Genomic DNA, 23,770 nt, shown 5'->3' on the forward strand with positions numbered 1-23,770 from the left:
AGGAAAGTCAGTGGTAAGGCTCAACATATGAGATCCCATTTAAGGATGACCATAGAGCAGAAAAAAGAGGTCATTCATAAATATGAAGGTGGTGTGCGGGTTGTTGGACTGGCTAGGCAGTACAACAAATCTCAGTCAACGATATCCACCATACTGGCTAAGAAAAGGACATTATGGGTGCTAAAGTGATGCATCATTACAGACAAATGTTAAAACGAAGGGAAAAACAAATGTCTCTTGACAAATTTGTAGTGAGACAAACAAGCACTGAACCACAACCAGGTCCTAGCGGTATTCAGGCAAAACGTAGGAGAGAGAGTACCCCAGAGAAAACATCACTGCCTGATGTGATAATGGAAGGGGACTTCCCTTCCAAACAGTAACAACTCTCCTCCTCCCCCATCACCATCATCCATACGCCATCAAGAGCCCTCCATAAAGGTAAGATAAACTTAGGTACTGTATTGTAGTTAGAAAAAACATTGTATTCAGTATAAAATGTATTTATATGTTAATATTTTGGAGGGTGGGGAATGGATTAATTCAAATCCCTTTATTTCTTATGGGAAAAATCACTTTGACTTACGATATTTCGACTTACGATCCGTCTCTGGGAACGGATCAGCATCGTAAGTCGAGGCCCCATTGTGTGTGTGTGTATATGTGTGTATGTATGTATGTATGTATATATACTGTATACAGTATATATCTATCTCGAGTGGCGAGACACTGTCACATTTTTCATCACGTTAATTTTCGTGTATATATAATACACACATACACTGTACTCTAAATATAATAGTTTTTATTTTGTACTGTATGCATATATACACATACAATACAGTACTGTAATTAGAAAATATGATTATCTATTTAATACAGTATTGCCTTTATATTTCTAGGTGGGTGGTGAAGAGATAGATTTGTCAGTACAAGCAGAAGACTGGCCACCATGGACATACCCCTGCCAGATGAGATCCCTCTCCCTGGTGGGGTTAGACCACCAAGAGGACCACCGAGAGGACCACCACCTCCTATGAGACAGGGAGGAGGAATGCTTGCCAACCCTAGACCAACTCAGATCCTTTTACCTCCTGGCCCACCACCAGATATGTCGGTGCCACCGCCCATATTCAACATACCACCGCCATTCATGACCACTCCGCCTCCACGACTGCCAGGACCACCTCCTATGTTCGGTAGAATGCCTGGGGATATCTTTCCTCCTCCCGTTGCAGAAAGGTGAGTCATGTGGTTATGTATACTTATTAATTAATTGTAAATTGAATGGACTAGAGGAGAGTGTTAACACAACTCTATACATAATTTAATTGTAACTGCTATGAAAAGTGAGAGAATAGTCATTGCACTAACCTGGTAATGGTTGCAAAGTATATGTTTGGAAGTCGATGCTTGATCCTTAAAGCATGCAGGCAGTGAGTCACAATAACGTGGCTGAAGTATGTTGACCAGACCACACACTAGAAGTTGAAGGGACGACGACGTTTCGGTCCGTCCTGGACCATTCTCAAGTCGATTGTGGAGCTATCTAAGCAAATACACAGGCCATCAGGTGCTGTAATATTTGGATTGGGAGTGTGTAACCAATTTTGGATTGGGAGTGTGTAGCTTTGTACTAGCAGCACGTGATGATATTTTAACTTACATCCACATACAGTAGTACAGTACAGTGCTCCTGAGGCTTATATGTAGCATACCTATTATGATTGAAGGCTGAAGAGAAACAATCTTCGTCCACATGGTTTTATTCTCGACCAATAACAACAAAACAATTATCAGGTACATGAAATATTATTAACAAGATCATAAACAAAAGAGCATCTGCTCCAAACATGCTACCTCCAACATCTGTAGTACTCAATCCCAACAATACCTATATCCCTTAGGGTAGTTTATGGTTGATCTATAGTCCAGATGTCTTACTCCTTCCCAACAGCTCCTCCATTAGGGGGATGGCCACAGCAGAAGTTTCCTCAAGGCTATATGTGAGGAGGTGAGGGGGGAATATAAACATGTAATAATGGAGAATGAAATTTATGGGCTTTTCAAGTCATTTCATATGGTCTGCGGTGGAGTTGGTTGGGGACTCCTCACTTCTGCCACATCTCTATTCATCTGGGGTTCAGGGGTTAGGCTTTATTGTAAGGCAGCAGCATTAGCATTTTCCAGTTCTTTCATTTGGCTTGAATTTGGCTCAATGTGTGTTTTTACCAGGTTGGCTCGGGTTGTGGTGACTTGTCTTCACTTGTTGGGGGTTTATGTTCTGGCATCTTTTGCAGATGACACAAGAATCAGGATGAAAACAGTCATGCCGACCATGTAACTGTTTTCACTTATATGTCCTGGCCTATTATTCAGGTTGGGGGGAAGGGAAGGGGGAAGCTGGCGGTTTCCCAGGGATTTCGGGCCTCGTTTCCCTTGTGCTGAGTTGGGTGTTTCCCTGTTTTCTTTTCTGTGGGTAGTTAGTTTTAGGAACCCACAAGAGGCTCACCCCAGAAAACCAGCACTGCATGTAATAAAATGCCAATTTCTGGGTGAGCCCCTTTGGCTTCCTGACTCCCCACTCTTCCCTAGGATGTTTCATTTGCACATCTGCTCCAGAACTGATTGCTCTAGCCAGTGGACAGACAACCCCCCCCCCCCCCCCCCTCCCCCTCCCCCTCCCCAGCCCCCACAAAATGAGTGGCAGAAGTGGGGTGAATGAGTACGCACGCACTTCTTTCGAGAGATTTGATTGTTTACATTGTTGGGGAGTTCATTCAGTGGATTGTGAGGCGTCAGTCTTTTTGAATTCCTTTAGTGTTCTGTATTGGTTTGCTGACTTTCTGGATGCCTTCCCCGATTAAGTGGCGGAGTGGCACCTGTTTCTCTGTGAGGGCACCAGGTTCTGACTCTGGTCTTTGGTACACTGAACTGAGCTCCATGGCTAATGTGACAGTAATTGGGAACCATTTCAGCATTATAGCTTCAGGGAGCCACCGGGGGTCGCCCAGAAATTGGCATTTCATTACATTTAATGCTGTGGGAAATCATGTCAAGAGTTCTGACTGATAGACTTATGACAAAATTAGGAATGTATCTTTGCAGTTAGATGGGGATTCCGTGCCTGCACTATACTATGTATGTAAAATCATATTTTCCAGTTCATCATAAAGTAAGGGCTGCTTGTTTAAAAATTGCATTTAATGTATCCTTTAAATTTGTTTATGTAATTTAATTATTGTAATTTATTTTAATTTCAGATACTCACCTAGCCGTGTAACTGCAGACGACGATGATAGGGACCCTCCGGAACTTCCTCCAATCCCTAGTGTTTCTCTCCCTGTCACAGTTCCTTCTCATCTGACTTCTACAGCTTCTATTTCATCTACTACTGTTACTACAGCTGATGTTAAGACTTCTTCACTTAATTCTACTACTAGTTCTACCGACATTACTTCCTCCACTTCTGTATTATCATTAGATACCCCTCTTGGCACTACAACTAAATGATAGCCTACCGGTGATACCTCCTTCCTTTTCTATACCTATGCCAGCCACTCCTCCCTCTCCTCCTCTTCCTGATGCAGTCACATCTCTTGCTAAAGGTGGTGTAAAAGACAAACTTACCAAAACTCTTGGGAAAACAAGAGGCCAAAAAGAGACTCCTGGCTTTCTCTGGGAAGGGAATGAAGTTATCGTCGTTTTCACTTGCCAAAACCACGAAGCCCTCTGCCAAATCTGCTCTAGGGGAGGAAGAAGAGGGGCCTGACAAAAAAGATAAGAAACAAGGAGCACAAATAAAGAAGAAAAAGAAGGAAGAGAAAGTCTCCATTATTGAACAAATTCGTGATGAAGAGTCTAGACTTAAAGAAGCTCTTGGCTTAAAAAATATGTTGTTTAATCCATATGGACCTGGTTTGGCTCCTGTAGCTAAGCTACTCGATAATCCAGAGGAGTTAAAGAGGTTTGAAATAAAGGGAAAGTCTATGAAGCAGAGGCTAGAGGAATATGAAGCACGACAAGTTGAGCGTGTCAGGATGAAAGAAAGATCAGTATACGAAAGGAAGAAAGAAAAAGAGAAGGCCATTGAAAAGGAAAAAGAAAGAATCAAAGCAAAAGAAAAGGAAAGAGAAAAAGAAAAAGATAGGAAGGCTGATTTGGCAGCTGATAAGAAGAATGAAACAAAAGTTAAAGAAGAAGCTAAGAAGAGGCCAAAGCATATGCCAAAATCTTGGAAAGAATTCAAGGCAGAAAACTTCAATTTTGAGCTTCTGAAGCAGGTTCGTAAAGATCTGCTCAGAAGGCGCAGCAGGTCCCGAAGCCGTGACAGGGATCGTAGACGGCGCAGCCGCAGTACTAGCCGTGAGAGGAATAGAAGTGGGAGAGGTCCCGATAAATATCCTATATATGAAGAAACTAAGATTATGTACCCAGTTCGAGCTAAAGCTTTAAGTGAAGGTGAAATCAAGGAATACCCTGCACAGCTAATACATCATACTACCACTAAACCATCCATTTCATTCAGTATCAACTCATATCGATACAAGGCTCATTATTATACACGGCATGAATTGAGGAGTAAAGAATCTCGGGAGACATGGGAGATTCTAGAAAACTTTTGGGCATTAAAAAATAAAGCTTCACAGGAAAGGAAGAAATACAAAGAAAAGGTAGAGTCAAGACCTTGGTTTGCTATATCTTGGAATGAGGCAGAACTTTCAACCAAAACTGTCATTGAAAAACAGGTTCAGGAAGTAGCCATTGCTGCTACAAAGTCACGATGGGATTCAGATAGTGAGGAAGTTGAACATCAAGTTCCTGAAAGTGTTAAAGATGATATAAACAAACATGAAGAGGATCTCAAAGATGAAATTGAAATAAAATCAGAACCTCCCACTGTTGCCGAAGATGAAATTCCTCTCTCTGAAAATGATACTGATACAAAAAGTGAAAAGCAACAAAACCCTTCGGGTAAACCTTTCTCAGGAGATCTAACGGAAGAGTATGAGGCATTCATGCAAATGCTGGATGGTGGAATGCCAGTCAACAATGAAATGGAGATGCCTGAAGAAAAGGTATCACTTCCTTTAAATGAAGGTGAAGAGGAGGAGGAGGAGGAAGGAGAGGAGGAGGAGGAGGAGGATGGGGAGGAGGAGGAAGAGGAGGAGGATTATGATGAGGGAGAACTGGAGGAGCCAATGGAGGTAGAAGAGGAGGAGTCCATGTCAGTGCATGAAGAAAAAGATCTTGACGAGGAGGAATCAGAAACTGAATCTAAATCTGATGATCATTCTGATGGAGATGATAATGAATATCAAAAATCAGAAGACAGTTACTTGTCTGAGAAGGAAATTGAGAAAATCGATGAGGAACCTGTAGTGGATGAAAAATCTGAAAAAGAAAACAAGAAGAGACTTGAAAAATTAGATAAGAAACGAAAAAAACAGCTGAAGAAAGCCAAAAGAAAAAAGAAAAAGGCTGAAAAGAAAGCAAAAAAGAAAGCAAAGAAAGAAATGAAACGAAAGGAAAAGGAGAAAAAAAAAGCAGACAAAGTCAGTGATCAAAGCGACTCCGCAAACTCAGAGGAAGACAGTGACTCATCAGTTGGTCGGTCAAAAGGGGAAATAGATGTAATGTTTGATGAGAAGAGAAGCAACTATCGCGAGAGAGATTATGAAAGGAGAGGAACATTCCGGGATAGAGGTCGGGGATGGAGAGGTAGACCAAATTATAGGAAATTTCCTTTTGATGGAAGGAGAGGAGGTTTCCGTGGAAGACACGACTGGAGATATGGCTATCGTGAAAGAGGATATGATAGGAAATATGAATATGAGGAGTGGAGAGAAAAGGGAAATGAAAGACGAGAGTTTTCAAGAGGAAGAAGCTATGATAGGAAAGACGATTCAGAAAACTGGAGAGAAGTAAGCCGTGAAAAAGGAAGCGAAAGAAGAGAGTTGCTTCGAGATAGAGACAGTGATAAAGAGGATGAAGAGTGGAGAGATTCTGCTCGGGAGAAAGGTGAAAGGAAGGAATCTTTTCGAGACAGGGAATTTGACAAAAAAGATTTTGAAGACTGGAGAGAATTAATTCGTGAGAAAGGCCATGAAAGAAGAGAAGCCCTTAGAGAAAAAGATTTTAAAAAGAAAGGTGATCGTATGGAATGGAAAGATGTGTTCCGTGAAAAGGGAAATAAAAGAAAAGGATACGATGAAGAAAGGAGCTATGACAGAAAAATATCTTCTGATAATGAGAGTGAAATTGTCCGTGAAAAGAAAGAGACAACCAAAACAGTAAAATGTGGTGAGGAGGAGGATTACAATGATCGGAAAAGAAGGGCTCCAGAAAAAGAGTATCATGATTACCAAGATGATGATGATGATGAGGAGGAAGAAGACGAGGCAGAGGAAGAAGAGGCAGAGGAAGAGGAGGCAGAAGAAGAGGAGGCAGAAGAGGAGGAAGAGGAAGCAGAGGCGGAGGAGGAGCACGAACAGCAGGAAGAGGTGTATGATAGTCCTTCGTATACGCCTCCTAAGCGAACATCAGAGAATGAAATTGAAATTGACTTGACAGCAGAAGATGAAGACATAGAAGATAAAAATAGTGACACCTCAGATGATGACAGTAGAGAAGAATTAGATTATGAGGACTTGGAAGATAAAGATGAGGAACCGCCATCTCCTATTTCATCACCAGAGTTGCACATAGAGCCAGCAGATGAGTCTTCAGATGATGAGAGCATGAACAAGGCTAAACACAGGAGAGAGAAAGACAGTATTAGTTGGGATCAAGAAGAATCAAGTGGAAATACCAGTCATTCGTGGAGATCAAGAGAGTCACCTTTACATTACAGCTCACCCAGCATCTTGAGAGAGTCTGTTAAAGAAAGAGAATCTGTTCGGTACCCAACAAGTGACACCTCTGGCTGTTATGATCTTAGTCCTTCATCCAGTCTTGACTCAGAGTCTAATTCAGAAGTAGCAGCAGATTCCAAACCAAGAGTGGCTAAATCTTCTCACGAATCACCTGCCATTAGATATCATGAACAGAAGAGAGCTGTTACTGATGTAATGAGCTTCAAACTGGATGATATTCCTTATCCACCAGCTGGTTTTGTGTCCAATAAAGAAAATAAACGTGAAGGGTCGACTCGGAAAGATAGTGAGCGATACAGTCCATCAAACATGTCAATGTCACCCAGTCCACCATTGTCCTTTCCTGCCTCGCTCTCACAGTGTGGCTCACCCAATGTGTCTACCTCGCCGCCACCATCTCCTTCACAAATTCTATTCCCTTCCTCTCTTGAGAATATCCCAATACCTCCACTGCCTGGTGCTCCATCCAAAAGCCATGCTTTGCCTGTTTCTGATCCAAAGAAAATTCCAATGCCCCCATCTGGAATACCATTGCCATCTGTACCACCTCCCAGTACTAGCTCTCGAACTCCTGGTATTACCATGCTTTCTGTTCCACCACCTAGTGGACGTGTAATTTCTGCAAAGACTACTGTACCATCTACTTTTTCAATTTCATCAGTTGAGCAGAATAAACCTGTGCCATTGTCTGTTCCACCTCCAGGTAAAGAAGCTATCTCTGCTCTCTCATCATCTCTCCCGTCAACTGGTGTCCCTATTGTACCAGTACACTTAGTAATGCAAGCATCCCAGACTTCTGTCCCATCTTCAAAACTGACATTTTCTTCTCCACTACCTTCTGGTCGTCCCTCCTTTATTCCACTGTCTGTTCCTCCTCCATCAGTTAATCTATCAGTCCCTCCACCATCAGTTCTTCCAATGACAGTTCTCCCTTCCATTCCATCTTTGTCAGTACCACCTCCAGCACTCCATACTCACTCAGATTCTGCTCTTTCAGCTCCTAGTCCTGATCTTTCAGTTGCATCTCCCACATCATCAGCTTCACCACCACCTCGTGAGAATTTGGTTCCTCCTGTAGTATTGTTATCTCCAACAGCAATTCCTGTGCCAAGTTCAAAGCTTGAGGCAGATGAAGACCCTGATTCTTGCAAAGCTAAAGGGATTGATCTGGAACATTCCCCTGATGAAGACAAATGCATAACTCCTACTACAAAGCCAGTCATTACAAGATGGATTGAAAAGACCACTGAAGAAGCTCAAGCCCAGGATACTAAATATGAAGAGTCTGTAATTAAAAGTTCCAGATCAATGCCCATTACATTTAGGTTGGGTGCTTCTAAGCAGAGCAATGTGAAGCGTTTACAGAAAGGATTATTACCTGAATTTCTTCATGAAGAGGAGGAGGAGGAGGAAGAAATCCTAAAAGCAAAAGCAGAAGAGGAAGACAATGATAATGTGGAAGAAACTTCTGAAACTACATCCGAGACCTGTGAGCCTCAGAAGCCATCTCTGGCAAATTTAAAAATTTGGGAGTCTCCAACAGATGACCGTTCAGGAGACAGAAAGGTTAAGGAAAATGATTCACCGCCAATGCCATTATCTGTATCTAAAGGTAAAGTTCGAAGATCTAGATCACGGTCCCCTCGAAGGAGTCGGTCATCACAAAAAAGCAGATCTCCACAAAGAAGAAGATCGCCACATAAAAGTAGCTCTCCAGTAAGAGATAGGTCACCTCCAATAGGACAAGTCTCACGAAAAAAGTAAATCTCCAAAGAGTAGCAGAATGCAAATAAAGAGCAAATCACCCCAAAGAAGTCTATCTCCAAGAAGAAGTAGAACACCAATGAGAAACAAGTCTCCAAAGAGAAGTAGATCACCTCGAAGATCTAGAGATTCAAGGTCTCGTAGTTGGTCTCCAAGAAGGATAGGAAGCCGGAGATCACCTGAAAGGAAAAGGAAAATGTCGCCAGAATATAAAAGGCAACGTGGTAGTCCTGAAAGAGGTAAGAAAAGGGATCCTGGTAGTCCGCGTAGATCAAACCGAGCTTTTCGTGATATTAAATCTCCTGTTCATTCATCTGGAATAAGGTCAGGGAGGGAAAAGCGTTCACCCAAGCGTTTCCAGAGTCCCAGCCCAGTACCAATTAGGGAGGAGAGAATAGGGTCACACTTTTCAAGTCCTGAATTAAGACGTAGCAGGAGTCCAGATAAAATTAGAACTTCTGTTCATGGACCAAGAACTCCTGAGAGATCAGGAAAGGATGGACCCAATAGGTCACCTAGAAGACATTTTGCTTCACCTCTGCATGAAGGAGGATACCATGGAGATCATGGAGTAAAGAGGCTAGTCAAAAGAACACCTGATAGATCCCCATCTCCAGGGATGCGTTTGGATCAGAGGTTATATTTAAGTCCGCAGGGTCACATGATTAGACAGGATTATAGGTTAAGCTGCAGCCCTGACTCTAGGAGTCCAGATGGACGACCAGTTCGCCATCATAGTCCTATTCATAGAAGTACTCTCTGGAGCCCTGATAGACGTCATCAGAGTCCAGGTTGGAGAAGTCCTCATTATAGAAGTCCTGAGCATCGCCTACAATATTCTCCAGGAAGAGATCAACGAAGTCCTCAGCGCCGTTGGAGTCCTCACAGATCACCACTCAGGTCTCCGCGAAGAATGCCTCATCACAGGTCACCCCGCAGATCCCCTCATAGGTCACCTATGCGTAGATCTCCATCAAGTAGGTCACCCATACGTAGATCTCCTTCAGGCAGATCACCTATTCACAGATCTCCATTGAGAAGGTCTCCATTGCGAAGGTCTCCTTTAAGGCGATCTCCATTAAGAAGATCACCATCAAGAAGATCGCCTTCAAGAAGATCTCCTATGAGAAGATCACCAATGAGGAGATCTCCAATGAGAAGGTCCCCAATGAGAAGATCACCGATGCGAAGGTCACCTTTGCGTAGATCGCCCCCATGTAGGTCTCCACGAAGATCTCCAAGAAGATCACCTCGAAGGTCCCCTCGCCGCTCGCCACGTAGATCTCCTCGTAGATCTCTCTCACCTCATAATGATGACTTTGATTATGATCGCCATGAAAGGGGTTGGAATAATTGGAACTGGGAACGAGATAGAGACCAGGAACAAGGTCAAGAAAATAAGGAACATGAGCGCTGGTCTGATCATGCTCATAGCCCAAGGAGTAAGACTCAAATAGAACCATTCTACAAACAACATAGCAAAAGTTCAAATCGTAGTGAAGGCACCATTAAAATTGATGCAGATTCTACCATAAGTGATTCTGAGCTCACAAGGAGAGAACAATATGGTCGTGCCACGAGGGACTCCTCGTCTTCATCTCCACGGGATTCGCCAAGGCGACTTACTCTCGATGAGCGACTGCAACAAGAACATGGAGTAGATATTGAAGAGGAGCGGCAGAAACAATTACAACAGTCACAGCCACCACCACCTATTTACAACTGGGGCTACCAAGGACGCCCTCTCCAGGTAATTATATTTTTCTTTCATAGATAAAATCAAGAATTTTAACACTGTATATAAATATAGACAGAAGCATGTATTGTGTTAGGAGGATAAGGTAGAGTAAGTAATAAAAATGTCATGGAAAGATGTGAAAAACATCTGTGAGGGGGGCCAAGTTCTGGCTCCATTCCTCAGTAAGACTCTAAATCTAGATGTGTGATGTAATCCAGTAGATGGTAACTGTCTCAGCTTCAGGAAGCCAAAAAATAGTGGCTCTCATATGAACCTATAGGCCTTCTGCAGTTGTATTTATTATGTTATTTAGAAAATTTAAGTTATTATTTTAAACTGGTAAAATTGACCTTGTATGAGCTAGACCAACACATCTTCCAACAACTGTTTGCTAAGCTGACAATAGTTCAAATGCCACATCAAGCAGCAGTTTATCACCAGTCACATGATTAATTTTTCTGTCATTTTAGGTTTACACTCTTTAATACCTTTATTTCTTTTGTGTGTAATGCTTTATTACGAAACATCTGCAGTGTACTTATTAATGTCATCTTCAGTGTTGTGATGAGAGATTTATCAGTGCAGTTGTTTCTTAGGTATTAAGATAAAATTAATAAGGGGGGTATTACCATATTTACTGTGCATTCACTAGTGCTTTTATTGGCACTGTCTGCCAGGTGCATCAATTTCACTATGCATACGATGGTGGTGAAGGAGGCAGTATGAAGAGCGAAGGTAGCGGCAGTGAGGGTGCATCTCGAGTCATCCAGGTGGGCAACATGCTCCAGGTTCTTCCCCAGGATCCTTCAGCTTCAACTTCACACACACCCATGATTGTACAGACGGGTAACGTTATTCAGGTGAGTTCTTCATTACCAGCTTAAAGGCAAATGAAAGTTATTTAGGATACCATTTGATATCCTGGTTGCTTACCTATGATGGCAAAGGGTGTGTTTGTCTATTCTGTACAGTACTGTACTGTATATTCATTGACAACTGTGGAGGTGTGCAGGGTGGGGTGAAAACGGAGGGCTGTATTTGCAGTCTACTCTCTCTTTGTCTGTTACATATATATCGAAAGAAGTTACTGTACCACAATAAAAAGAAAAATATAATTTATACATAAACGTGCCTATCATTACATGTCTTTGCCCCCTTTTTAATTTGTTTATGTGCTTCTTGAGATATGGGCACCACACCAACTGCTGCATATTCCAATTTGGGGTTCACAGATGTCATGAACAGGTTCTTCAATATTTCTTTGTCCATATTTTAAACTCTGCTCTGATTTCTTTTATTTGTGGGTGGGGTGTTGGGAAGGTGTTAGGTGTACATGTGAGTTGACAATACCAGATGTCTGAAATATTTAAGAATTTCCAACACAAACAGTTCCAGTAACTATTAGAATGTGTATACTTATTTATATTACTATTGGAATATGGTTGATAAATACAGTTCATTAGCTCATTTAGACTATCAGGAACTGTTACTGGTTCCAATCAAAATCCAGCCATAAGAAAGTAGACCATCTCTTTTCAGCTGTTAAATATTTTGACTGGGCGAGTAATTTGATTACTGTACCACTAGGGATACTTCAATTTTTCTTTCAAATACCTGTATATATACTCTTTCCTTTTTTGAGCATTTAAAATTTAACTTTATTGTTATTGTTTGCTATTTTGATTGCTGCTCACTGGGTGTGTTTTTATTTGATTGATAATTTGAGCTGCTTTTAAGTGGATAAACTATTGACTCTTGCCATGGCAGCCTATACATTTTTTTAATTAATTGTACATTTCAGGTGGTTCCAGCAGAGAACATGCAAATGCTTGGAACGGAAGTGATGCCAGGTATTCCGGTGTCTAATAGTGGAGTGGTGGGAATGAGTAGTGTAATGCAGGTAGTTACAGGAGGTGTAGTGGGGATGTCTGGATCATCACCAGGTCCGGTTCCAGCCCCTGTTGTATCTACTCCTACCCCTCTGTTGACGTCACCCACTGAAACATCCACTGTTGCCAGGTCCTCCGTCCCATCTCTCTCTTCGTCAATGCCAGTGCCTGTCCCATGCTCTGTAGATTCACCTATTGCTGCATCGTTAACACCTCCCACCACATCACCCTCAAATACTCTTACGGGTGCAACACAGTCCTTACTCACCCTGTCACCTACTCATGCTGCAGGACTACCAGTTGCACGAATAATATCTCTGTTACAACAGGTTTGTTTACTTATATTTTTGTCATTTTGAAAATTATAGTCACTGTATTGTTAATGACATAGTATAATATGATTGTAAATGGTAGTGATATCATTTGCTTTTTTCTCTGAACTTCATTTCAATTGACTCATGAAAAATAATAAACATGGATAGTTATTTTATTGCTATACATGTCCAAACAGCAAATGCCAAGCATTGGTGAAACTATGATAGATCCAGAAGTTGCTGCTGCAGCGAAGGAAAAGGCAAGACAAGAAAGGCGTGAAAGGAAGGAAAAACGAAGACTTGAGAGGGAAGCCCGGCGTGAGGCAAGACAAAGAGAGCGTGAGCGTCTTTTGTTACAGCAGCAGCAGCAACAGCAGGAACAGGAGCAGGAGGAAAATGAGAAACAATCTTCAGATACTGAAGATGAAGTGCTCATTAGAGTAAGTTGATATGCAGGCATTCAAAGTCTGATGGTGCTGGGAAAGGGAGGGGTCAGTCTTTGGTAGAAGATGTCACCTCAGAACTCTCAACTATATTACTGTATATTTTGTCACAATCTTAGAAATCTTATTTTTCAATGTGGCATAAAGTTACATATTTTATCTGAATGCCAAATGTAGTATTCAATGTAGGACAACATCACACAGTTTATAGCTTGCATAAAAATATAGGAAACATGAAGTCCATTTACTATGCATTCTCCTATTCATACCCAACCACATCTATCTATATTCATACCGCACTACATCTATGTCTATAGAAGAGAATGTTTGTCAGTCCAAGGTTGGAGGCCAGACGTTTTAGGGGCTAGCCTCACCCAACTTTCACACATGAAACATGTGGAGTATAGGAGTGTCATAGACAAGTTGGAGTTGCCTCCAGTGCCATGCCTTTAGAAATATTGGCATCTAAACCCCCCCCCCCCCCCCTGTGTAATTATTAGGAAATCAAGTATGAAATGCAGGTATTGGTTGTGTTGTCCGTAGACTTATTCAGCAGTTTATTCCAAATAAAATTTCCAAGAGAGAAAGACAGATATGGGAGATTGGGGAGAAGGGGATAGGGAAAACTAGATGAGAGAAAGAGAGGAAAAGGGGAGAAAGTGAGAACTGGGTACAGCCAGGTACCCCATCTAGTGACATCCAAACCATAAATCGGAAAGTGAAGAAATGATGGCTTTTCGGTCTGTTCTGAAATGGACTTAAATGTTGTCGTTTCTGTGTAGTTTGGATATACTATCATCTGCCATGGTATTGTGACTAGCGATGACGAGGATTCAAACAAGGATACTTCTGGTTTCAACTCTTTTTGACCATGTCGTAGCTCAGTCGATTAAGGCAGCGTCTGGGATGCTCCCTGACATAGGTTCGAATCCTTGTCACGGCCCTTGTGGATTTGTTCGTGAGTATATAGTGTAATAACAGCACAAACAATATGGTGAGAGGAGGAATCGTAGTGAGGGAGGAAGGCAGCATCAGCTGGCTGTGTGTGGCGACCTCTGTTATTTGTCTGAACTGAGGTTATTTGTTATATTGAAGGGAATTTGTTAATTTTATATTAGTGCCCAAATCTAAATAATACCTAACAAGGGCAATATGAAGTTGAAGAATAACATTGGATGTCTTAATTCTAACTCTTCTACACATGGATCCTGTATCTTATTTGGTTTATTTAAATCATTTATGTATGGATTTCTTAGCTTATGATCCCTAATAATCATCATGGCTCCTAGATACTTGGTAATTTCAGTGTTGGTCAGCTGATATCATCTAGCTACATAACATTTGCTACAATGCAATACATCTGCTCACAATGCTACATTTTCAGCATGAAATTGTATTAGTTAATGTATTTGCAGTTTACAAGTTTATCAAAACCTACTATAGCAATTTTGAGTTTTTGTCTGAGAATATTTTCTGCTCTATTTTAGTGTCATGACAGTTTTACAAATTCTGACTCTAAAATCCTTCCTTTTAAATAACCAGGTCATAATCCAGTTTAAGATATCCTCTACAGTACCTTGCGCTTCTGACTTCCTTTTCAATCTTTCATGAGATACAGTATCAAAGGATTAGCTAAAGTTTAAGTATATAATTTGGCAGTCTTTTTCCACAATTGACTACTTTAGACATGCCACAAAAGAGTTACGGAAATTTGTTAAAACACAAATGGTAATTAATTAACTGATATGACCTATCGGTCGTATCATATGCAAGTAATCTTTCTATTTCTTGAAAATATACATCAAATTAGCTTATCTTAGAATAAAATTTGTATAATCAACTCATCTTAGATTCCCATATTGATGTTCTTTTTAAGAGACAAGCAGACAAGCATGCCTTCTTCATTTCAGCACGAACAGTTGGAGCTGCTTCACAAAACTGACACAACTTGCCACGTAAAAGTTTCTTAGCATATTTATCAGCTTTTTTTGTTTGTTTGTATATGCAAGCTGATACAGGAACTGATAACTTGTGACTCCTATTAGCAGGCTTTGAGCTTTCCTTTCCCATAACTCACCTTAAGTCTTACCCTACTAGTTTTCCCAGCAACACTTTCCACTGGGGCAAGTGTTCTACCACTGCTGCAGGAAATGCAAAGTCTTGAAAGCTTTCATATGAAATACCTTTAGAATACACAGAGAAATCACAGTAATGTGTCTGGGAATACCCAGCACATAGGATCGAATCCTCATCACAGCTCCTGAGGATTTTCACATACCTTTAGAATATTCTTTGTGAGTCCATTGCCTCCAGAGAGAGAGAACTGTTTCCTGGTAAAGCAAAGCATGAAAGGACACAAATGGATTACCAGCAGTCATCCACTTGACATATTCACATATAATATATGTTCTTCAATCTTCAATGCAGGAAGCTATGTCCGAGGTTCCGGTGATAGGATCTCCTGTGCCAGAATATGAAGTTATTGGAGACGACGACGACGACGATGATGACGACGATGAAAATGGATTGAAGAAGAAGCGTCGCCTCCCTCCTGTCCCTCTCCCTCCACCTGATAAGGGAATTTTAATGAGTCCAAGTTATAGGTATGTGTTTTAGTTAATTTCATCATTAACCTTAATATGTTCATGTGAATGTGTGCACGTTTGTGTATATGTCTGCCTATATCTGCTACATTGTTTCTGCAGGAGCACCTGTCAAAGGGGTGGCCATGACAAGGTCTCCAAATAGATTTATCTAGACATGAACAGGCCTGTTCTATACCCCTAATGGCATCCTGAAATCTATTAAGTGATTCTTTAATTTCTCTTTCTATAAAGTAGGCTGTCTACCCATCATTATAGACACCTGTACTTCTGTATATCTTCCTACATGCCTACCATCACGTATTCTCTCCGGATGTCTGAACAATTGTAATGCATTTATATTTTGACTCGCACTTCTACGCCATGCCTCTGGCTTTTTATGTCATCACACATATTTCATTTAATTCTACTTAAGTTATTTCTCCTTATGTCTTATTCCTTATATAGATCATTTCAGCAGTCTGAATGTTGAAATTTGTGTTGGTTTCTTCCATGTTTCACTCCTATAGGTCAGGGTTGGAAGGAGTATGTTCTTTACATCCATAGTACAATTTTTGGGCTTTTAGAATGCTTTGTTAAAGCCAGATATTTGAATTACTTAATCTCTTCTAATATTTTACTTCCCATTTTGTTCTTACATTCTTCACATTGTTTATTTTGTTGGGTAAAGCAAATCCACTCACCTCTTCAATCACACTCCAGCTTGGCTGCCACGCTGCCCACTTCTTTTAGTCTCGAGATATTTCTGTGAAATATCTTGGACACCAAAGGCAACATTTCACAAGCCCGTCTCATTTTAACATATTTCAGAGCTTTCATTAAGTCTTCTGAATCACTTTTCTGCAGTCTTCTCTTCAATTATTCAAATCATTTTAGTCCATGCATACAAAAACTCCTACACCATATGTCTACAAAAAATCATAAGCTTTTTTCTTGGTTTGTAAATACAATACTGTATTATGCATAACATTTTTGTTGCTATATATACTTCTCCTATAATCTTTACTATCAAATATCAGTGTATTTTCAGGCATTAGCCTGGACAAGTTGTTTGAGCAACATCCAGGTATCTGAGCCTTTTTTTGTATATATATTGCTAACCCCCCCCCCATTTATTTTTATAATGTATTAAGAGTTGGAGGGATAAATTGTGTATGAGAGACTACAGTTGTTATAATAGCAATGAATAAGCTATTATGGGAATTTTTTAAAAGGAAAATATTGTAAATGAGTGAAGGAGAAAAATATGCAACTCGAGGAAGAATCGGTTAAATTGTTTGGCTAGTTAGAAGTCCTAGAGGAAGAGCACACATGTATCAGAGGAGACAGGTTAATTAAAGGAAAATATATTAAAGCTAGGGAGGTAAAAGCTGAAATGTGAGATTATATACATATAAGAAAAGATAAATTAATTAAAATTGTAGAGGGTTTTTAAAGGGAGATTGCAGAGCATTGAAAGTATACAAAGTCATGAGGCAAGAATTAAAGGGTTGCTACTCTAGAGCTTAGAGGAATGCAGGAGAGAGAGATGTATGAGAAGAGAGGCTGATAAAGGAGTGAAAGTGAAATGCATAGAAAAGCTGAGAAATGATAAAATAATTGAAATGAAGGGAACAGGATGAGAAGGGACTAACTAATGGGATAGAGAAGAATAAAATATACCAGAAAGAGAACAAGTCAGCATGAAAATAAGACACAAAAACTTCATAGCAGTGGTTGAGAAAACAATCAAAGTAGATATATTGGAGACAAAGTAGGTAGTGCAGTATACTATGATGTAGACGGAAAAGTAGAAGTTACCAGAGTGAGAAAGAAGAACATGAATGAAAAGGAAAGAGAATGATAAGGAGGTAACAGACATCCTATGATACTTAAGGTGAGTGGAAGCAATACAAAATATTGAAAGAATTTTATGGTAGGGATGCTACACAAGAGATTGAAAAAAATTCCAGTGCACAATTGACGCAGGTTCGAATCCTCGTCACGGCCCTTGTGGATTTGTTCCAGTGTAGAAGGTTGTGGGAGCCAAGGTGTACAAGCTTGTGGGAGCCAAGTGTACAAGCTTGAGGGCCAGTGTACAAGCTTGGGGGAGCCAAGTGTACAAGCTTGAGGGGCCAGTGTACAAGCTTGAGGACCAGCGTACAAGCTTGAGGGCCAGCGTACAAGCTTGGGAGAGCTACTTAGGCTAAGCTTACCCAAGGGCATTTCACTACATTTGATGCCTTATTTTTTGCCACACAAGTGGAAATTTTATACAAAATTCTAAGCATTACTTTCCTTTAAACATACTAGCCCTCCATTCAAACTTGATTACAAAAGCCCTCCATTTGAACATAATCATACAAACTCTCCATCTAAACCTGACCACACGTGCCCTCAATCCAAGCCTGACCACACGTGTGCTCAGCCCAAGTCTGACCACACGTTCGCTCAGTCCAAACCTAACCTTACTAGCACCCCATCCTAAACTCAACACACTGCATCTAAACCAGACCACACTAGCTCTATCCAACCCTGACTATACTAGTCTATCCAGACCTGGGTTATACTAACCAAGCCTGAGTACACTAACACTCTATCTAAATCTTTCCAATATACATGTACTCACCTACTTGAGCATGTGAGGAGTAAGCTCTGATGACTCATGTGTGCAATGCAGAGTGAGAGAAAAGGCAAGAGAGATAAAGATAACTCACCTCTATAACTATTGGAGTGAACTAAATTTTTATGTGACGTAAATTTTATTAATTTATTTTAGATTAAGGTTAGTGTGAATGGGGCAATTTAAAATGAAGTTAAAGATGGATAATTGTGAGGCACAAACAAATACGGGTAAAGAGTGGATGTTTGGTAGAAACAAATAGTTGGGTAAAAACAATTACATTTGTGAGGAATAATAAAATAGTATGCTAAAGATTAAGGAATGTGAAGTGTTTGAATATGTGCATGACATATTTGCCAAGTCAAAATGAATTGAGTTGAGAACAATGAGGAGCTGTGTTGGATGGTGTGTTCATGAGCTGCTTTGGAACGTAGGTGTGGAATAAATGGAACAATAATAGTGATTATATTGGAAAACATATTAATTGCAAGCACAGTATTCTGAAAATTTATTAAATAAGAAACTATTGAATGTAAACTTTAGAAGGAGGAAGATTTTCAGAAATATATTGATTTCTAAAACATTGCTGCAAACATTGAAATTTTTGAAGGTACAGAAGTAGTGGTTGAATTGTTTTAGTAAGAACTATTTATTCATCTTTCATACAGAATGCAAAATCTGCTTGAATATGTGACACGCGGGCAGAGGTGAGCAGAGGAGAGACAAGGTTAAGGTAGAAGGACAGAGTAGGCAGTTTCTTGTAAGGAAGGGATATATTGCCACAAGAAACTATGGGGTAAAAGTGATATTGACTTAGGCAGCCTTTGTTTCATGTGACCAATCCTGGTTTGTATTATAACAAGGCTTGCGGCATGCATTAGAAAATTAGTTGTTTTCTTGTTAATATGCAGTATGTAGATACAAGGTTTGTTTATACATATTGTCTAATTTGGATTGTTTATCTATAATGCTTTATACTGTAGCTGATGGAATTTTCTGTAAACAGCTTCAAGAAGAAAAGCACATTCTTTGCAGGTACCGAGAAGATTACCAACCAAAGGCAGTTAAATTTGCCGATGGTGTTTTGCCAGGAGAAGGTACCTCTCCGTCAGGAGGGGAGGAGATACACTCCCCTCCTCCACCTACTGTCAAGCGTAAAGAGAAAAAGCTGCGCAAAAAACGCAAGGTTAAGGTTAAGATTATAAAATTGGTATGTACATAATTTTTTTGTTTTTTGTAAGTAATATTATTTTTAAAACTGGAGGGCATTATCTTAATTTCTTCAATGAATTAGTTCACACACAAACAACAGGTACCCACTATTGCTCTAGTTAAAAATGGAGGCCATATATATGCTACACATGACCTTCATACTATCTATACTGCAAACAACTTTCAGAAATGTAACCATCTTCACTAGAAACTATCTTCATCACTGTAACCAAGAGGTTGCACCATTTGAGTATTGAGAGTGCCCAAAATGCAAATCTGTCATCAGAATGTGCATTTTCCATGTCAGAATCTGAAAACTAGTATACAGTAATACAGTATTTGAGGAAATGAGAAAACTATTGACTCGGCCAAACATTTCGTCTCCAACTTGGTAGCTCCAACACAATAGACCACTTAACAACTTTCGTGTCCCCAGCGTGCTCGCCCCAGCCCACCCCAAGGTGAGCCTGGCATTTTCCGGAAGCGTGCACCCACACTAAAATATGTACTATATACTCTTTCCAGTGTTCTGACCTCAGTTTTCGTGCTACGTTGATCATTTTGATATCAAATTGTTTGCAATCTAAAGGTGCCCATTTTAAAACTAGTACCATAATAATCGAACAATAAATGAAATTTTAACAAATCTTTTAATTTTAAACTAAACATGTATCATCGTCGGACATCTGTAAAGTTATTTATGGACGCAATTTCCGTTTTCGCCGGACGAAAGTGTTAATGGGCTCTGGCAGTGCTACCTAGTGCTTTGGTTTTTGCCCTGGTGCCAGATTATTACCACAGGCCCTGGGCTGAGTGCCCACCAGGCTGTGTGCCAAAATTTCCCTGAGGCTTTGTGCCTACCAGTTCCCAGGCTAATACCTGCTTGACGGGGTTCTGGGAGTTTTTCTACTCCCCAAGCCAGGCCCGAGGCCAGGCTTGACTTGTGAGAGCTTGGTCCACCAGGCTGTTGCTTGAAGGGCCTGCAGGCCTTTATTTTTCTCGCTTTTTCTTTGAACTCGGCCCGCAGAGTTTTCTCAGGCTGTGTGCCTTGTCTCTGAGAGTTTTCCCTGGCCTCATGATTCTTTGTGACCCTTTGTGGGTCTGTGCTTGTATTGATACATAGTCTTTTCCTTTTGAACTTATCTGGTGCATTATTATTACTGTACACTATTAATATTATTATCTACACAAATTAGTGGATATATTGCTATTGTAATTTATCTGCCACTTGAAACATTTATCAGTCTGAGTCATGTATAAATTCATGCACATTGACCAATAGGTAATAGATTAGTTACTATATAGAGGACTATTTTCTGTTGTTCCTATGGAGGTGTTTGTTGCACCCTTCTCCATTTTTTTCACCTATTTAATTATAATTTTAAGATTTTTTTTGTTGTGAATGATCTGTGGTTTATGGGTCTCGTAATACCCATATATTTTCTTAGTTGTTAATATCTTTTTCTGTAAAAGACCATATATGGAAGATTTATATCCATACTAAAGTAGCAACTCTCAAAATTTTGCTAGCAAAGCAAACACTGTAGTTTATATATGCAATGCAGTATTCAGAAGGTACTAGTGTATTAATTCTGTGTTATTTTTCAGTATAACAAAGATGACAACAGTGAAAACTCTCCTCCGCCACCTCCACCCGGCTCACCTCCTCCTTTTGCTGCCCTGAAACTCTATCCTGGATATACCCACTATAATTATACTGCACCAGGAACTGCTGTGATATACACTCAACAACCAAACCAAACATATGGTAGGTTTTTCTATTTATTTGAATAAAATTGCTTATGTTCCACAGATCAGTTTAAATGGTGATCCAGTCAGACATTAAAGGTGCAATTACTGTAACTAATTCACACACACACATCCTGCTTCTAATGTATGTCAATGACCTGACAGGAAATTGGCTCCTTCGTATCAATGTTTGCAGATGATACAAAACTAATGAGAAGAGATTTTATTAGTAATAATTAACTATCATCCTACTTCAAATAGTGAATAGTAAATTGTGGAGGTGTATATTTTGATTCCATCTCCCAGTCTTTACTTGTATGTTATTTGACCTATATTGGTAAATATAATTTTTAGTCTTGTTGTGATGGGCCCAGAATATCTTGAACAAGATGCTGAAAAAAAAAAATGTATTGAACAAAGAAGGAAGATTACCCACCACATTTTAATGTTTGGATAGTGTTCCAGTATTAGGAAAATAATAGTGAAGAAGTGGTGATTAAATGGAACATTGCAATGGTTGGTACTTTGTGGATGTAAGAATGTGAGCAATCTAGAATGAGACCAGATAATGCTTATTTGTTGGTGAGAAAATCATTGATAGTTCATTCTTCTGATTTACACCTTACATTTTTCAATGTAATTTAATGTCATACGTTATGTTATTGGTAATAAAAAAAATGTGTATCCTCAGCAGCCTACAACCCAAGTGGGATGATCCTCCAGCAGGGAGCTGGGAATCAGTCGCAGGCATCAGTGGGAACGTTAGGAGTACCACCATCTGGTGTTTTCCACTACCCGGGATATGTCTACACAACCGTTTATTCCCCTGGCCAACAGCTACAGTATGTTCTTCCAACACCACTCAAGTCTGAAGCAGCTGTTTCTCCTCACAAAATTAGCAAGAATTAAAAGACCAACATGTATATTTTGGTATGCAAGAGAAGTAATAATGTACATGTATTTTTTCGGCATGTAAGAAAGTAACAGAACATACTATGGTTTACAAAGGAATCTGATTTTCTGCTTATAATTTTAGGAATTTGCAAGATGACTTGCAATTTTGTGAGCTATATAAAATTGTAAGGTAAATATATCTGACATATTAAATAATGTTAAAAAATTCATTTAAAGGAAAAATCTCTGCATACAATTGTGTTTGGCTGTATGTTCATAGCCAGTAGAAGTATATGTTAATTGTTCAGTACAGTGCTGGAAATATTCATGCCTCTACCTCAAATAAAGAATTAGGCAAGCAGACTAGCAATGTGAAAATTTAACACTGAGCCAGACCCTCGTATATCTCAAATACTGTACTATATAACCATAACCCTCTCCAAGCACTGCAGTCCAAGAACAAAACATTGGATTCCTCTGTTAATGCAATTCTCTAGCCTGTGTGCTTTATTAAGTACTGTAATGCCTTAAACCTTCACTGAGGTAACGTGCGCAACCTTGGTAGTTTTAGGTCAGGCATCCATAATGGCTGCTGTGTGTTGGACAGCAACAAATAGCTTGTTTTGAAAATTTGAATGAAAATATTCTGATAGGTTATCAAACCTAAACCTTTCATTATATTACCTAAAATATGATTTGCGCCTCCAAGAAGAAATTAATCCAAGTCTCTGTGTAACAGATAAAATGAAATTGGTAGTTACTGACATTGTTAGGCTATCCTTTAAGAGGCTTACTGTACATATTAGATAGATGCAATATTCATTAAAAAAGGTATAGAAGCAATAATTGTAATACATTTCAACCTTAATTAGTCAAAACCTGAAAGAAGTAATACTTCTCGGAACAAACAATTCATTTCAGAATTTGATCCCATCAGCTAACATAGCGACATTTGCTGTGGTAATTCCGAAACCTCATTCGTTCACGGGGATGGCAGGAATTACAGAAAGTATTGAAAAGAATTGTGATTTACAGCCACTTTAAAATAGTAAAGTTCAACTTAGTGATACTCATTGTTGCAGAGTATTAATGTTTATTATTACAGAATAATAACTTTTTTTTTTTCATGTTTGATAAAGAACTAAAATTTGAGGCGTTACCATTAAATTAAAAAGAAATAGAGAGCATTGTACCTAAGTTGGCGTTTATTTGTGGTATGCTGGTAGAGTAGAAGCATTCCTGTATATTATAATATGGATATTATGAATATTTACTAAGGATATGTCCATCCTGAATTTTATATATATACTGTATTGTACAGAACTTGCATTTTATTGTGCTTATATATAAATATTTATTTAAATAAAATGACCATCATAAGAAAATTATATTATACTGTATCTTTATTCTTGAGAAAATGTATTATGTTGCAGAGTTATGAATCACACCTGAGAAAGGGTCTAATGCATTTAAAAACAAGTCCTCTGTATTTCTTAACTTTGGAGTGCCTTATTCATAAAACATCTTTTTTACCAAGATTAATGTAAGGAAACTCGGGTTGTTGAATATACAGTGAAATGGGAACATAAAGAAGAAGGTTGACTTTACAAGATGATAATCAATACAACAATTGGCACTACTTTGGCACTTGTCATGACATCACTGCTTGTGTGGAATACGCTGCCTG

General features: G+C 39.5%; 2 protein-coding genes across 2 annotated transcripts in view; both read left to right on the forward strand.

Annotated features, from left to right (window-relative positions):
- The window catches only part of LOC138364253 (uncharacterized), a 29,318-nt gene extending 25,798 nt beyond the window's left edge, over positions 1–3,520 (forward strand). The window contains exons 2-3 of the mRNA XM_069323638.1: positions 903–1,242; positions 3,264–3,520. Coding sequence (XP_069179739.1) covers positions 953–1,242; positions 3,264–3,513 — 540 coding nt within the window. The 5' untranslated portion in view covers positions 903–952 and the 3' untranslated portion in view covers positions 3,514–3,520. The remainder of the gene's footprint in view (positions 1–902; positions 1,243–3,263) is intronic.
- A 64-nt stretch (positions 3,521–3,584) lies between these two features.
- Positions 3,585–23,261, forward strand: LOC123757199 (serine/arginine repetitive matrix protein 2). The gene is given in 9 exon segments (XM_045740666.2): positions 3,585–8,621; positions 8,623–10,389; positions 11,055–11,237; positions 12,179–12,595; positions 12,778–13,020; positions 15,451–15,626; positions 19,264–19,438; positions 21,049–21,208; positions 21,881–23,261. Coding segments are annotated over 9 exon segments (8,376 nt in total). The 3' UTR covers positions 22,099–23,261.
- Positions 23,262–23,770: the final 509 nt, after the last annotated feature.

This window comes from Procambarus clarkii, chromosome 13 (assembly GCF_040958095.1).
Source record: "Procambarus clarkii isolate CNS0578487 chromosome 13, FALCON_Pclarkii_2.0, whole genome shotgun sequence".
Taxonomy (NCBI): domain Eukaryota; kingdom Metazoa; phylum Arthropoda; class Malacostraca; order Decapoda; family Cambaridae; genus Procambarus; species Procambarus clarkii.